Raw genomic sequence first — 16734 nt, forward strand, 5'->3', positions numbered from 1 at the left:
GCTGAGACCAAGCCAAAACCAAGCTATTGTGCCCTCCCCGCCACCCCCACCCTACTGGCAAGCCTTGGGCTTAGGCACTTACCCAGGGTAGGTGGTGTGGAAAAGGGAGGGAGAGATGTAATGGCCACAAGCCTCTGCCTCTCCTGCCTGCATCCCACTCTTTTCCCATGAGGGCTGGGCAACAGATGGCCCGGGGGTGGTACTGTGAGTGCAGCATGGATCCCTCTGCTGCAGCCATCAGCCTTGCCCCCTTCTCTCTGCTCCCTCCTGGCCAGTGAGGAAAGAGGAGCATGTGTTAGAATGATATGGATCAGCAGTGGGCTGAGGAGAGGCTAAGGTATCCTCTTCTTTCCTGTGCCCAGCCTTCCCTCTCCACCCCCAAACAAGGTGGAAGTGAACCTCCAGGTGGTGGAGGCCTTTCTCCCACCATATGTCTAGTCCTTGAGCGCTTTGCCTGACAGTAGCCATCTTGACCCAAACAGTCTCAATCAATAGGGAAATTCCCCCGCTTCAGTCAGCCCTGGGCAGCCATCCCTGCTCCCTATAGATAGACCCCTCAGCTGCCTTGCTTGGACCACTGCGGGTTGGAAGCCAGAGCTACTGGGGACAGGTGCTAGAGGCAGTTGTGTGGGAGCGGGAGCTGTTGCAGGGCTGCAGCTATCAGGCATGGGATGCTTAACTTTTAGCTCTGAAAAGTTATCTAAGAATGAATATAAAGTTAAATCAGAACAAAAAAATAGGAAATTGTATTCCTAAAACACCTGCTTTTGTATGTAAGGGCAAAAGAAACAGAATGTAAAAGAATGGAGTAAAAATGGTAGAAAGGGAGAAAAAAAGTGAGTGGGGAGAAGGGACAAGAGGGGAGAGGCAGGGAAGGGAGGTGATGGAGAAGCTGAAGGTCCAGAGGCAGGAAAAGGTAAAGTAGCCAGTTGCTGGCCAGTCACTTGTTGGTCTTGCTGTTTCTACCATTGATTAGCTCGACCTTTGGCCTGGGCAGACTTCACATCTACTCTCTCTTTTCTTCTCATCCCTTCTTCCCTCCACAAATGCTTTTTAAGTCCCTTGATAAGCCAGGAACTGTCCTTGGCACTGGAGAGTCAGGCAGAGCTGAAGCAGATGGGTTGCTCAGCCCTGGGGAGCCTTCAGGCCAGGAGGAGAGGCAGCCTTCCCACCACATCACCCCCGTGAACACATGGCCACACCTAGGGGTCAGGGCTGCAGGAGCTTGGTGTGATGCTGTGACAAGACCTGGGGACTTGTAAAAGGAGAAGTTAGACTGCAGATGTTAGACCGATGCTGGGCTGGAGACAGGTGGAAGCAGGGGAGGCCAGAAGGGAAGTGCGTGGTCCACTTGAGGGCCCAGGAGCAAGCCAGGTCCAGAGTGGGTGGGTTACCATAGGCCAGGACCAGAGGGCAGGCAGAGCCTGCTGGGGTCTTCAGATGGGATTTCAAAGGTTGTGGAAGGTGGCAATGGAAAGGTCAGGTGTGCATTTAAAAACACCTCTTTGGAAATAGTGGTGATATTTGCACAACATTATGAATGTAATGTCACTGAATCTGCACTTAAATGATTAAAATGACACTTTTTATGGTATGTTTATTTTACCCCCCATATATGTATATGTACATGCAACAATAGCACACAGACATACCCACCCACCCCCTCTGGCTGCTGTGTGGGAAACAGCCTATAGGGGCAGCTGTGGGTTCCAGGAGTAGGCTGGGGCTGGGGCTGGGGTAGTGATGGGCATGATGAGGAACTGCAACAGATTCCTGGTGTTTTTTGGACGCTAAGCAGACAGATTTTGGAAACGTAGTGGCCATGGGGGTGGGAGATGGAGGATTCTTCTGTTTGGACCATGTCAAGTTGGAGGTGCCTGTGAGTACCCAAGTGGAGTGCAGTAGAGTGATAGGTCTGGCATGTGGCAGGCAGGTTAGGGCTGGAGACCTTGGAGATTCACAACTGTATATTTCCACTCAATACTTCAGCAAGCATAGCATTGGTTAGAGATTAATTTTTGTTTAAGGTTTTTTTAAGGTAAAATTTACACAGGATGAAATGTGCAAAGCTTAAATGTACCATTCAGTGACCTTTGACAAAAACATGCACCTCTGTCACCCAAAGCCCTCCAGTCAAGGTAGACAACATCCCTATCACTGCAGAAAGTCCCTTCAGGCCCCATCCCTGTCCATCCTCACCCCTCCTCGAGAGACAACTGCTGCTCTGATTTTTATCTGCCATAGATGAGTTTTGCCTATTACAGAACTTCATATAAATGGAATCATAAAGAATGCATTCTTTTTTTTGGTTTTTTTTTTTTGGTCTTTTTGTCTTTTCTAGGGCTGCACCCACAGCATATGGAGGTTCCCAGGCTAGGGTTCTAATTGGAGCTGTAGCTTCCGGCCTACGCCAGAGCCACAGCAATGCAGGATCCAAGCCTAATCGGATTCGTTAACCACTGAGCCATGACTGGAACTCCGAATGCATTCTTTTATGTAAGGCTTCTCTCACTCAGCACAATGTTCTTTGAGTTTCATCCACATAGTTAACTCTTGGGAAGCTTGGCTGAGAAGGAGAGGAGAGAGCATGGGCAGAAAATAGGGAATGTGTATGGGCAGGAGAGGGTTTCTGAAAAGCAGGAGACAGCGGCGCTGCCTGAGTTCTAAGAGGACAGGGATGCCTCGGCATGTGGGGGATGGGGCGTGATTGAAGGAGCGGGGCCCCTGAAGAGGCAAGTTCATTTTTTTTTTTTATAATTTTTTTATTTTCCCACTGTACAGCAAGGGGGTCAGGTTATCCTTACATGTATACATTGCAATTACATTTTTTCCCCCACCATTTGTTCTGTTGCAACATGAAGAGGCAAGTTCAGATCCTGAGTGTGGAGGAGGCATCCTATTATGTGGCTCCTTTTTGAGGCACTGAAAGTAAGGCCATCGTTTGATCCAGAAGGCAGGGGAAGGTGACAGGTGGGGAGGGGGCTGGAGAAATTGAGCCAGCCAATGTGGAGAAATGATGTGAGTTAACCAGGCAGTTGTGGGGGCCTAGGAGAAGCTAGGGTATAAGTTAATTTACAGGGGAACACATTTGCCTGGTGTCCATTCAGCTGTTTGGGAGTAGGCCCAGAGAAAGAGGCATGCAGTTGAATCGAGTTCTGGACCAGACATAGGTCAAAAGAGCATAGAGATTTAGTGGACTGTGACTGGAACGGCAGACCATAGATTCAGCTGGCAGGAAGAGATTTAAAGGCAAGGGGTCCGTGGATAAACAGAAAGCAGAGGCTCAGTGGGGGAGGTCTGTGAAAGGCCCCAGGGCTGCTGTACCAGGGAGGCCTGGGAAATGACCTAGAGGCCAAGAGGAGGACTCGCGCAGGGGCAGTTTTGAAGGAGAGACAGTTTTGGGCGATAGTAAGCTTGAGAGGGAGACTGAGAAATAGAATTGTCAGTTGGGTCAGCTGGTGGCTGCCATCTGCAGTGACTGTGGAAGCCTGGGAGGCAAGGGCCCAGGACTTCTGAGAACAAGAGGCCATGGTGAAGGGGCTGGAGGGCAACAGCAACCAGGAGGGAAGCAGGATGGGGCAAGCCAAGCGCTAAGCCCTGAGGGCCCAGGGATTTTAAAGAAGGTGAGGCATTGCCACATTCTGAAGTCTGGGGAGTGCAGCTTCTCCTGGAGAGGTTGACTGGGGTCTGAGAGGACGTGAAGGATGGAGTACAGTGGAGTTGGCTTGGTCCAGGAAAGGAGGCTTTGTAGGGTAGAGTGGACAGGCCTGGGAGGTGGGGAGGCTGTCTGGGGCAGGGTTGGAGGAGTTGAGAAATATCGGGAGGTGAGATGGGTTGTCTCCCCTCTCATGGAGCTCCAGGCTAGTGAGGCTTTCGAGCCCCAGGCAGCAATTGGGTTCAGCCTCCACTACCCAAATCCTGGCCTCAGATTCAGGGCAGGTTCCCAGGGCCAACATCAGGGTCCTGGCCCGATGAGATTGGCACAGGCCTCCCTTTGAGCCAGGTCTGGCTGATCCAGCTCTGAATCAATGTGCCCCGCCCTGTGGGACCCTGTGGTGCCCAGCCCTAGGCTTGAGGTCAGCCAGTTGACAGGCGAAACAGATTGGTGGAAGACTTGGGGCAGCTAGATGCTGGATGAAACAGGCAACATGTCCAAGGCCATGGGCAGTGAGAGGGCACAGACCCACCCTTATCCTTGGCCCGAAATGGGCCATGTGCCTCCTGTCAAGGCCTAACCAGTGACTCACAGCCCGGAAGAGCATGGAGTCACACCAGCCGGTTGGGCCCTCCCAGAAACCTCTGGACTTGGCACCAGCAGGGAGGGTTCATTTATAAGCTGGCTCTGAGATGTTTCAACTTATATCAAAATGGAAAAAAACCTGAATGCAGCATCAGGCATGATGTCAGTGCAGTGATCCAACACCTCTCCCAGGGAGGCCTGGGCCTCAGAGGCAAGCCGCTGCTCCCCGCAGGAAAGCAGGCTAAGTGGCAGCTGTTATCCTCCTGCTTCCTTGCTGGTGGGAGGGGGCAGTAGAAAGAGAACCCGTTACTGCTGGGGGCCCTCAGAGCTTCCTGGCAGCCATGGGGGTGACAATGCATCAGGCTTCCCCCAGGAATAGAAGCAGTTTCCCTGGGCAGCATTCTCTGGGGCCAAATGTGATATGCAAGGCTGGATCCCACCCTTTGAGGCTGAGACACAGGGTGGCATGTTTCAGTGCCACCAGTGTCCCTGTGGGAAAGATGTAGAAACCCCTCCCCTCAAATGCCCCTACTCTTCTTCCTGCTCCAGAGCCAAGTGGAGGGAGCTGTAGGGAGAGGCCAGAGGTCATGCAGACTGGTCACAGCTGACTGCGTGTTGAGTGTGTGGTCCCTGAGCCTCTGGATCCTGCACATGGAGTGGCTTGAGTAAGGGAGCAGCTGAGAAAGGCTCTTCTTGCAAAACTTCAGAGCCCGCAAGGCCTGCTTTTCCAAATCTCTAGCTGGCTCCTGACAGAGCAGGCACTGGCTTCCCGTGAAAAGCCACTTTGCTGTAACTTCTGCTTCCTTCACCTCCAGGCCAGCTCTTGGCTGTACACCACACTGAGCCTTCCCACCCCACTGCTGCTCATGCCCCCACTGGGCTGGGGGCAGGGACATCTGCGCCTCTGTGATAGCAGGATGGACCTCCTTGCTGGCAAGAAGGGTCAACTTGACAAAAGCTAATGTCTGGCAGAGCCAGGTCTCAGAGTGGCCCTGGGAAGTCCCCTTAGCTCCACCTCTGGGTCCTGGGACACGAAGGCTGTGACTTGCCCATCTCCTGGCAATGTGCCAAATCAGGTTTATGGAGATTTTTGATAATAAGACTCGAAGAGAGGTTCCCTGTCACACTGGTAGAAGGCCCTGCCCTCTGATTCTGGTGGGCACCTGGCTAGGAGGGTGCCCAGGAGCCACAGACACTGTGTCCAGCCAAGAAAGATTCTCACTGTTGCTGGGCTAGGGCTGGAGGAGCTGCCACAGGCCTGGTCATGAATCCCAGCCCAGATGGGCAGGTGGGCTGATGGTGCCTAGCCATCTCTCTCCCTACCCAGTAGACAGCCCTCATCCCCCTAATATGGGGTAAGGACCTTGGAGCAAGGAGGGAGAGCCCCTCCTGGCCAGCTCCTAGGGATCCATGGGGGAGGCAGAGAGGAAAGTCTTGCTGGATTCAGAGAGAGATCCCCCGCCAGCATCTTCCTTGGGAGGCTCTGCATGCTGGGCCTATCTGCCTGGGCCTGAGCCTGGGAGGGGCTGGGAGAGGACACGGTCAAGGCTCCTCGCCGTCTGGAAGAGGCTGGATAGAAATAGCTGCACCCATCTGGGAGATGAGTCACTGAGGGGCGTTTTAGCCATTTCTTGGAGAGGTTCTATTTTAGGTGAGCCGCCTGTGACAGCCTGGGTGACGGGGGCTGGGCAAGGGAAGGTTCTGGTGGTGAAAGCAAGAGTTTTAGCACATGCCCTTGATCAACCCTGTCCAGAACCCAAAAGAGGGTCACCCTGAAGTCCCAGGATAAAGAGCTTTATCTCCCAGATTCCCTTTCTCGGGAAGTCCCACATCAGGGCATGTTGCAGAGATGGGGCCCTGGATGTGGGCTGGGCGCCCGCCACGGAAACTGAATTTGTGGCTGCAGTGCTGGGTCAGGGCCTAGGCCTCCCCTCAGAGGCCCCCCAGGGTCCCTCTAAGGGCAAGCCCAAACAGCTTGCCCCTAGGAACTTCTACTTTTGATGGGAGTGAACCCCTGTTGCCTCTCTCCACCCCAAGAATGGCCTTTCTAGTGGAGACTTTGGGCTGATTTGCAGGACACAAATTGTTTCTTCTGTGGCTTTCTCTGTCCAAAAGTAGAGCTGCCTTGGTTCTTCACAAGCATCTGGGTGAGTTAACAGTTCCAAGCTTGGGTAATAGCTTCGCACCCCGGGGCTTTGGCATCACTTCTTAGGGTTTCTAGAGCTGAGCTTGGTCTTTGAGTTTCCCAGGGGCAACCCTAGACCCATGATTTGACCTGTGTGAGACTCAGTGGCCTGCGGAAGAGGCAGACATGCAAAAGGCACCAGGCTCCAGGCTGCAGCTCAGGAGCTGGGCAGGGCTGGTGGGGCCAGTGTCACCAGCAGCCCCCTTCCTACCTGGGTGACTACAAGAGCCAGTGACCAAATCATATTAGACCTTGGCTTTCTCTACTGTGAAGACAAAGTGAAAGAAGGCCTGTGAACCCATCCTGTGTGGTGCTGGGTGCCAGGGGAAACTCACCAAAATGTGGCCTTCTTCCCACTCCTCAGATGCTGCTCTTGGGCTGCTGGGCAAGACAGCCAAGCCCAGGCTCCTAAAGCAACCAGAGCCACAGCAGCACAGCCCTGTGGCCTCAAGGCAGAGAGCAGGGCCAAACCCACCCCTGAGGGTGGGCAGCAGGGCCTTTCTGCCCCCAAGGACCTGACTGGACCTTTGCCTGGCAACTGGGCCACCATGGTGCTTCCAGATACTCTGGCTGCAACCATAGATGAGCACACTTGACCTCTGGCCTTGGCTCTGGAGCCTCCTCATGGGGTGCCGATTCTCCAATCTCATGGCTGCAGTCTTCTGAGAGCTATGCCCGTATTAATAGGCTGTCAGGATTAATCCCACAGCCAGCCTCTCTGGAGTGAGCCCTGCTCTGTGCCACACACTGTTCACTGTCCTGAAACCACCTCAGCGAGAGCTCATGGGCCCAGTGGGGAGATAGGAGACACTCAGTGGAACCAAACAGCAGAAGCTTTAGGAGAGGATAAATACTGTGACGAAAACAAATGGAGTGATTAGCTACAGAGGACTTTGGCGGTATTTTAGATTGTGTGACCAAGAAGGGCCCCGATGGGGCAGTGGAACTTGGTTGAGACCTGCACAGCTAGCTGGGCCCTGGGGCAGAGAGAATAGTGAGTGCAGAGGCCCTGGTGACAGAAGAGAGCTCAAAGGACCACCTGGCAGAACAGGAGGCCCAGAGTGTCTGGAAAGGAGAGGAGAGAGGACTGGGATGGGGTGGATCGGGGGCCTCATGGGCCATGGCAAAGAGTTCCTGTGGTAAGTGTGGTGGGAATCCACTAGAGGGCTTTGAATCTGTAGGTGACGTCCTTGGACTTATGTGTGGATTTTAGAGGAAGATGATAATGGCCCATGTAACTGGAAGTCTGAGTATAGCCTTAAAGCAGAGCTGAATCCAGGGAATTAAATGAAGTCTCCAAAATAAATAAATAAATAAAAAATAATAATAAAAAAAAAGGGAGTTCTCGTCGTGGTGCAGTGGTTAACGAATCCAACTAGGAACCATGAGGTTGCAGGTTCGGTCCCTGCCCTTGCTCAGTGGGTTAAGGATCCGGCGTTGCCATGAGCTGTGGTGTAGGTCACAGATGTGGCTTGGATCCCGAATTGCTGTGGCTCTGGCATAGGCTAGCGGCTACAGCTCCGATTTGACCCCTAGTCTGGGAACCTCCATATGCCGCGGGAGCGGCCCAAAGAAATAGCAAAAAGATAAAAAATAAAATAAAATAAATGAAGTCTCCAGATCTGCCCCTTCCTCCTTGTCTAGGCTCCTCTTCTGACAGTCTCTTGACTCATCTTTAGCTCCTCTCTGCATGCTGAGCAAGAAGGCTACTGACTGCTCTAAGGCTACATCTTCCTGATGAATGATCCTATCTCCTGTCAGTTCACATACAAAGTAACAAGGGAGGGCTCTGATTGGCTCTGTTTATAGGTCACCTGACCATCCCTGCATCCTTCGCTGAAACCAGTGATTGGCCCAACCTGAGTCGTGAGTCTGCTTTCCTCAGGAAGGAGTTAATGACAGAGAGAAACTACGTGTCCATCAATGTGAACAGCAGTACACGGCTTGTTTATTCTGGAGGCACAAATTATCCCATTTTCTTAAAAAATGCCCTCCTTAGGAAAGCAAAAGGCTCTTTTATTCTATTTATGTCATGTTGCATTACTTTGCCTTCACTTATTTTGCTCTCTAGATAGTTCATTTGTATCTTGTCTCCTTAGCTAGACTCTAAACTCCTCTAGGATGGAACTCATGGTTTCTTTTTATTTCCTATGCCTTCCTCTCCCACCTATTACTCTTCACCTCTTTATTCATTCTGCAAGTTTTTATTGATTACTTACTGCCTACCAGGCACTGCACTACACCTTCCCTCCTGATTTATTATTATGTTATGAGATCACTCTGGCTGCTGTGAGGAAATGGCCTGAAGGGGGCAGCAGGGGAAAGAGAGTAGACCAGCTGGAGGCTATTGGGGTCATCCAGCCAGGGGAATGAGAGCACAGATCTGTGAGATGGGATGTGGAGATGGATGATATATGCAGGTGTGAGCAGCCAGTGGGCATGGGGAGGACCCTGGCAGACAGTGGTTGGTAGTTGGGGCTGGGGAGTGTGTGACTGCCTCTGTTCTGTTCCACGTACCTGGCAGCTCCTCAAAGGCAAGGCAGTGCCGTCTGTCCCTCAGCCCCACCTCCTGGCATCCCAGAAGCACCTGAGCCAGGTTTGCTGCTCCTACCTGTGCTAGGAGCTGGCCCTGGCTGCTGTGGGCTGCAATGACCTGGGTCATGGGCGTCCCCAGTGCTGACCACTCTGATGACCATGATGCTTCCTCCTCAGGTGAAGGAGTGGCTCTGTCTGAACTGCCAGATGCAGAGGGCTCTAGGGATGGATATGACCACTGCGCCTCGCTCCAAGAGCCAGCAGCAGCTGCACTCCCCGGCCCTGTCTCCTGCCCACTCCCCAGCCAAACAGCCTCTGGGGAAGCCGGAGCAAGAGAGATCTCAGGGCCCAGGGGGACCACACCCTGGCCCCCGGCAGGCTGAGACAGCCAGGGCCACCTCAGTGCCGGGGCCTGCCCAAGCATCTGCCCCTCCAGAGGTAGGGAGGGTGTCTCCCCAGCCCTCTCTCCCCATCAAGCCTTCCACAGCTGATCCCAGGCCACCTGCAGGAGAGGTCCCGGCCAAAAGTGCCACCACGGTGCCCTCTGGGCCTGGTGCTGCTGAGCAGACCCAGGAGGGCCTCACTGGGAAGCTCTTTGGCCTTGGTGCATCACTGCTGACCCAGGCGAGCACCCTCATGTCTGCGCAGCCTGAGGCCGACTCCCAGGGCCAGCCCGCCCCCAGCAAGGGGCCACCCAAGATCGTCTTCAGTGATGCCAGCAAGGAGTCTGGCCCAAGACCCCCAGGCTCAGGGCCCGGGCCCGGGCCAGCACCTGGAGCCAAAACTGAGCCTGGAGCTAAAACAGGTCCTGGATCAGGGCCTGGAGCTCTGGCGAGAACTGGGGGAACAACCAGTCCAAAGCATGGCAGAGCAGAACACCAGGCAGTGTCCAAGGCTACTGCCAAGCCAAAGACCATGCCCAAGGAAAGGGCCACCTGTCCTCTGTGCCAAGCCGAGCTCAACATGGGCAGCAAGGGCCCTGCCAACTATAACACCTGCACCACCTGCAAACTCCAGGTGTGCAACCTGTGTGGCTTCAACCCGACGCCCCATCTGGTGGAGGTAAGAGCTGTGGAGGTAATGAGCATGTCCCCTTGGCCATTGGTGAGGGGCCAAGGCCTGGGGTAATGGGGGGCATGGGAGCAAGAAAGGGCTGTAGAAAGCTGGATCTGTGGCAGTCACAGGTCTGACTCTGAACAGCTGCAGGGGGGCTATGCTTCCTTATCTGTCCCTGCCCCCTGCCTGTCCTTCCACTCACAGAATTAACTGGCACAGTGGATGGAGTAATGGTGCCCACTGTTTCTGAGCCAGAGGTAGCTGGGTCAGGAGGCCCTCTACTGGCCTCCCCATTCTCAGCTATCATGGGCATGGCCCTGATGGAAGATGCCATTTGCCCCTGCTCCTGTAGGAAGAGCCTGAGGTCCCACCCTGCCCTCAGTTCGTGACCCTAATGGGGGTTGAAGGGCCATTAGGCAGAGGGCTGTTCCCTGATGCCCAGGGCAGGGCAGAAGGCTTTCTCACAGCGGGGATAGGCCATGGCCCACTGCCCCGGCTCCAGCCCAGGCAGGCGATATCCTCCCTCCCTCCCCTCTTTTGGGGTCATGGATGTTGATGTCTACTTATTCAAGCTATAGCCTTTGGTCTACATATTTTCCCCTGGCAGGGCCTAGATCTCCTTGGAGCTGATTGTGGGAATGCTCCCAGATGCTCTTCATACCCATAGGAAAGTTTGAGGGAGTGCTGGGGTTGGGGCCTGTCTCTCTGCATTCCCTCTTCTGCAGGAGGGTTCTGGGCCTCGTGTAGAACTGAGTGGAAGTTAGCAGGAGGCCCGGTGTGCTCTTGAAGCTTGGAGCCCAGCCAGGGAGGCTCAGAAGTTATGGAGATACCCTGGAAGAGCAGGATGAACCTGGGCCAGGAGGCTGCTTCTGCTCCTCTGCTTACCCGCGCCACCCTGCCCAGGGCCATCCACGAGAACCCTACGTTGGCTGCCTTGTGCATAGCTGGGTATGTCCCCTTCTGTGAGTGCCCTTGAGGTCTATGATTGACTCATCTTGGCAGATGGATGTGTCCCCAGCTGTGTCACATCAGGGGATAGCAAGCCAAGCACCCTCCTCCTGCACAGGGCAGCCACCTAAGTCCTTGAGGCTCCTGGGCTGAGCCATGTGTGACTGATGGCAGGGCAGTGGGGTGTGGAGTGCAGACCACTTCTGGCCCAGAAGATGGAGGAGAGTATGGTTTTGCTGTGGTCTATGTGGCATCTTGTTCTGACTTGCCTGGAGCCAGGCCTCCATGGGAGCAGCCCATTGTGATAAGGAAGACTACTTTGGCCGCCACAGGCCATATTTTCTAACATGCAGGGATGAGTGTCCTGAGCAAGACACCTCCTCATGTGATGCCCATGTGGCCCTCCAGGCCCTCACTGCCACCTCCCCAAGCCCTAGGTCCAGGGGCTCACTGGAGGGCAGATGGCCTGGCTGCCCGGGATGGTGAGGAGACACCTGGGGGTCACCACAGGGCTAGGGGAACTCCAATCCACAGCCAGGCATATGCGTACTGCCAGGTAGGGCAGCCTGACACTGAGAGACTGTGAATCCTAGTGGACTGCTGAGCTGGCCCAGCCTGGAGGACCCTTGTCCCCAAGAGACCTCCTGGCCCACATTTCCTCATTAAGCAGGATATGCAGAGAGGAAGGGAAAAATGTCTCTGTCCAGGAGTGTAAATGTTCCTGACAGTTCCTTTCAGCAGCCTCTGGGCCAGGCCAGGGGACGTGCTGATTCTGTCCAAACAGAAGTGTTTCAGTCACATGCTGACACTGGGGGAGTGGTCTGGGTTCTGATCTCAGCCTCTTACTACTGCTCAGATGTTGCTTTCTTGGACCCTGCAGCTTCTGCCCCTCAATCGCCAGTGTTGCCCCCTGCCCAAACTCCTCATGTCCCACTGTCTCCATGTCCTACCCTCCTGCTACCTCCTTGGCCATGACCACCCTTGGCTCCACAGGATCTGATGGGCTCCATGGGCTTGATGGTAAAGCTGCTGGACGTCCTGGACCTAGCTTCTCCCCACTCGCAGCCTCTGCTTCCTTGCCCCCTGCTCCTGACAATCAGAAAGTGGCCAAGCTTCTCTGATTCCTTTCTCCTCATGACTCTGCTTATTAATGCTGCTGTCCCCAGAAGGAGAGCCTGTGGCTTCTCCTGGCAAAAGTATGGATGGGCAGCCATCATGCCCCCTCCCGTGGTTCCTGCTACAGAAACTGTGCCACTGTCAGTCATCAGAGATGCAGGCTGGTGGCCTGGGGTCACCCTCAGCTCTCTCTCTCTCACTTCAGTGTCCACTCCATGGACCAAGCCATGCTGGCTCTGCCTTCCCACTGGCACTAGAACCCTGGCTTCTCTCCATCCCTGCAGCCACGTCCCTACTCCAAGCCCTTGTCTTCTGTCACCCAGACAATGTTGAAAACTTTCTCATGGCTCCACTTGCCTTGCAAGGGGCTCGTGGGGAGGGGCTGGTGCTTGGTGTGTCCCCCTCCCCTCCCCTTTAACCAGCATTGTTGCTTTTCTTCACTGAGGATCTTCACTAGGCCATGGGCCATCTCCCCTTTAACCAGCATTGTTGCTTTTCTTCACTGAGGATCTTCACTAGGCCATGGGCCAATGGCCACTTGGCATTCAGAACAATTTTGTGCTTCCCTGTGTGTTCTTGGTAAGAGGCTCCTGACTTCTCAGAAGGTGCCCCAGATACATCCTGCCTTGGGAGGGAGGTGGCAGGGCTGGCAGGACCTTCTCCAGGACTGAGGGGTAGGTCTGCCCTAGCTGTCACTCCCCGTCAGGCTGGGGATGACTGTGCTGTCTCTGTGCACAGCGTGAGGCAGAGGGACCCATGTCTGCATGCAGGCTGGGGGCCCAAGGGAGGGATGGGCCAGGGGAGCCCCACTGTCAGAGCCCCACGGGCCTGTTTGACCTGCCGTGGCTCCACCTGAGGTTGGAGTCCTCTTTCTGGGCTGCTGGGGTGGGACTTATCCTTAGTATCTCTGAGCTCTAGAACTCTTTTTACCTTCTTTCCAGAAAGGGAGTCCAGAGCATACAGTGGAGGAGGCAGTTGATCCCTTTTCCCTTTGAAATTTCCTCTGAAAAAATAACCATGGTACTATTTAGTGAGTCATTTCATAATTAAGAGTTGTTGATTCCAAATTTTTTATCTATTTATCTTTCTGAAGGATAATAGTACCCTCTGGCTTAATTTTTAATTGGCTTTCAGTTCAAAATAGAGTTTGTGAAGAAATTTGTGGAATTGGAATTGTTACAGTAACACTGGCGTTTCTTATCTTGTAATTGCCAAAATACCAGCCATGGCCTTGAGAAGTCAGGCCTTCCTGGGCAGAGGGCTTGGCGCCTGTGATTTGTGGGATGAGCTGGGCTTCTTTGGGGCAGAGGCTTTAGCTGAGGCATCAGAGGAGAGACCAACAGCTGCCTCTGCTCTAGACGTGCCTCAATCTGCCTATGGGGGGAGTGATTTCAGGGAGCCTTGTTTCCTCCTCTGTGCACTGCAGGCCATAGTTCCTGCCTCTTAGGTTTCTGTGAGAACCAGGTGAGACACCATCCCTCAGATGCTTGTGCAAGGCCTCACACACAGCCTTCAAACCAGGAGATTGGAGCTAGAGTGTCCTAAAAGAGGGTCTCTACAGGGAAGAAAGAGCTGCACCGGCCCCAACTATCTTGACGCCATGGTCGGTGCAAGATCCTGGTTTCCTGCGGGACGGCCCACGGGGAACAAACACATTTGATGCGGAAGCAGGAGAGCATGGTGCACATTCGGGATATCAGGGAGGATCCCTCTTATTGGAGGCAGAGGCCCAGGAAGGAGGAGCCTATGCATGTCTGGGGACAGGGAAGTGTCGGGTCACAGAGTTAGGAGAGAAACAGTAACTCCAGTGATGGCCAACCTGTAGCCTAGTGTGCAAGTCTCAGGCTTTTTTACCTCTAGGTATCCTTCTCTCAGGAGTTCTCATCCACTGCCCTTGGTTGGCAGTGGGGCTGGTGGTATGTTGAGCTCAGCAGCCAGCCTGGTGTCATCTAGGCCAGCTCCACATACAGAAAGACTGTGTGCTGCACGGTCGTTTGGACTGTGACAGACAGTGCAAGGAGGATGCCCAGCTTCCTCTTGGCCCACAAGGCACAGGGGCCAGTGATCCTGGAAGGTAGCAGGTCACCTGCCTGTGGGGTACCCCACCAACTCTCTCAGAAAACTCACTTTCCCTACCTCACTCTGAACCCCCTAGCTCCATCTGGAGGAATGCGCATCTGTGCCTCCCACCGTTATTAGACAGTGATTGCCCTTGGGGATTCCTACCTTCCTGCCCCCAGAAAGGAACTGGACAGAGGAAGACAAGGCAGAAATTGTCCTCAGAGCTTCGCATTGTCCACCCCCAGCTCCCAGATTGTCCCCTACTCACTTGCCAAAGGGGCTAAGTAAAGGGGCAAGGGAGTAGCAGCTCCCCAAGGGCTGGAGCTGGGTGAGGGAGAGTAGGAAAGGGAATGTGCAGGCGAATGAATGAATGAGGGAGTAAACACTAAAGGGAGAAAAGGAGTGAAAGAACGGGAAATGAAGGATTGGGGAGGGGGGCTAAGGGGGGTGGTGGCCTGACGTGAGGGGCAGAGATGAGAGCAGCATGAATAAAGGAAGGAGTCCAGGCCTCAGTTCACAGCTGCCTGCCTCCCACCCCATCCTCATCCTCCAGAGGACTTGGGCCTCAGCCCGGTCTCCCCGGGCTCTACCACTAGTGGCCCCAATGCACTGTACCCTCTCCCCAGATCCCCGGAGAGCTGGGGAAGGGCCTCCAGCAGCCAGGCCAGGTGTTTATTTTTAGCTCTTACCTCACATGCCTCCTCCTGCCTGCCCTCCCTCCCTCCCTCCTTCCTTCCCTCACCGTCTGCTATAGCAGAGCCAGGAGCAAGAGGGCCGACTGGGCAGCCCCTCCCGAAGCCTGGCTGCCTCTGTGAGTAAGCGTGGGAGGGAACAAAGCCTTGGGAGCATGTGACCTCTGCGAAGGGCTAGGCCTCTGGGCTCAGGTGGGTAGGCCACCGCAGGGGGTTGCCCTGAGCTCTTGACATTAATTCTGCTGCTTCCATCCAGGCCACCCTTCCAAGGCACCCTTGCTTCATTTGGATTGTTGCTTCTGGGGTGGGGTATGCAGGCCAGAGGTGGAGGTCAGAGGTTTGCCAAGCCACCAAGGTGAGCCAAGGCAGGCAACCTCACCTTAAAAGGCCTAACCTGGGATGGCTGTGCATGGACCCAAGGTAGAGTCAGAGCAGTGTGGTCTTGGGCCAGTCCCCTGTGTCAGCCCAGAATCCTAACTCTATCATGCTGATCCTGGGGCTAGGGACAGTGCTGTTTGCTCATTTCCCAACTCTCTCTGGACCTCTGCCTACACCCCTCCCACCTCTTTAGGATCTTTTTGCCATCTCATAGTCCTCTCTGACATGGAGGGATTTTCACTGAGACCCCAGGTGATTCTAGGGCCCTGTGGATGGGATTCCTGGCTCAGCCCATCCTAGGCACCAAGTGAGCTCAAGGCCCAGCAAGTGACCAGCACCCATTGCCTCAGAGAAGTTCGTATGGAGGATACATGGAGCATCAGATAAGGCCTGAGGGAGTCAGCAGTGGGACCAGGCTTTGTAAGGAACAGGGGGCATACTTCCAGGACCTCTGAAGAGTCCCCCTTCATAACTGAGCCCCTCTGCCTGGGATCTATGTGTGGAATTGGTTCTCCAGGCAGAGTTGGAGCTCCAGGCTCTGGGAAGCAGTCTCAAGGCCTTGAGTAACAAGCCTGTGGAACAGACCTAGTCCTCAGTAAACTCAAAGACCTTGCTACCTGCCCGACCTGGCTTCTGCTAGGGCCCAGAGAAGAGATGTGGTGTCTACTTCTATGGGCAGGAAACCAGGGCAGAATCATTGATATGGCACCTGCCATGGTGGCCTGAGGATGCCAGGCTGAGGGCAGACACCTTAGAGGTATGAGGCTCCCAAGGTTCTGCCAGGTAGGCTAGGGTCTGACTTGGGCCCAGGGGCTATGTGTGAGGTAAGGGTGCTGAGGATGCTGACCCACTGTGGGCTAGTGAGAGCCAAGGGCCACCTCTTTGCCCTGTCCCTGGCTCTTTGACTTTGTGGTTCTGTATCCTGTGGTTCTCCTAATGTCCCATCCTGGTGATTAAGCTGCTGCTAGGAGCCTGAGTGTTGTGCAAGAGCAGGACAGTAGGAGTCTATGCTCTGCACCCCTGGGGCAGGAGCAGACATGGGTGTGTGCTATTGCTCTCATTTCCCATCCAAACCCCTTGTGGGCTGGGACAGGGCCTCAAGTCTTGCCAAGGAGGAGCCCTGACTCAAGGAGGCTCCTGGGAGACATGCTCCCGCCAGCCTCTCACCTGCTGCAGAAATCACTTTCTCAGGGCCTGGGATGCTCAGACTCCATCCCTCTGCAGATAGCAGGACCTAAGGGGTCTGACTTGCTATCTGGTGTCGTGGGAACTTCGCCATTGATACCCATGTCTTACTCAAAATGACCTCTCTGGGGCTCTGAGCTCTAAGAATGCTCATGCCAGCCTGTGTCTGTCTTAGTCATGGCTGTGTCTCCAGCCCCCAGCACTGAGCCTGACGCATAGAGCGATCCTGAAAGTGGTGGACTGATGGTCCAGTACTTGATCCCAGCCCAGCTCTGGAGGAAGCAGGGCCCCTGGCCTAAAGGCCAGCACACATAGTCCCCATCAGAAGAACAGCCCAG

The 16734-nt window shown here is 54.5% G+C and overlaps 1 protein-coding gene across 3 annotated transcripts in view; it reads left to right on the top strand.

The window, feature by feature from the left end:
- The window catches only part of BSN (bassoon presynaptic cytomatrix protein), a 96495-nt gene that overhangs the window by 57973 nt on the left and 21788 nt on the right, over positions 1 to 16734 (top strand). For 2 of the 3 annotated variants that reach the window (XM_021068762.1, XM_021068761.1), the window contains exon 3: positions 9138 to 10022. The exons of the other annotated variant lie outside the window; for it this stretch is intronic. In XM_021068762.1, the coding sequence (XP_020924421.1) occupies positions 9138 to 10022 (885 nt within the window). The remainder of the gene's footprint in view (positions 1 to 9137; positions 10023 to 16734) is intronic. 3 annotated transcript variants of the gene reach the window in all.

Source organism: Sus scrofa, chromosome 13 (genome assembly GCF_000003025.6).
Source record: "Sus scrofa isolate TJ Tabasco breed Duroc chromosome 13, Sscrofa11.1, whole genome shotgun sequence".
Lineage (NCBI taxonomy): Eukaryota > Metazoa > Chordata > Mammalia > Artiodactyla > Suidae > Sus > Sus scrofa.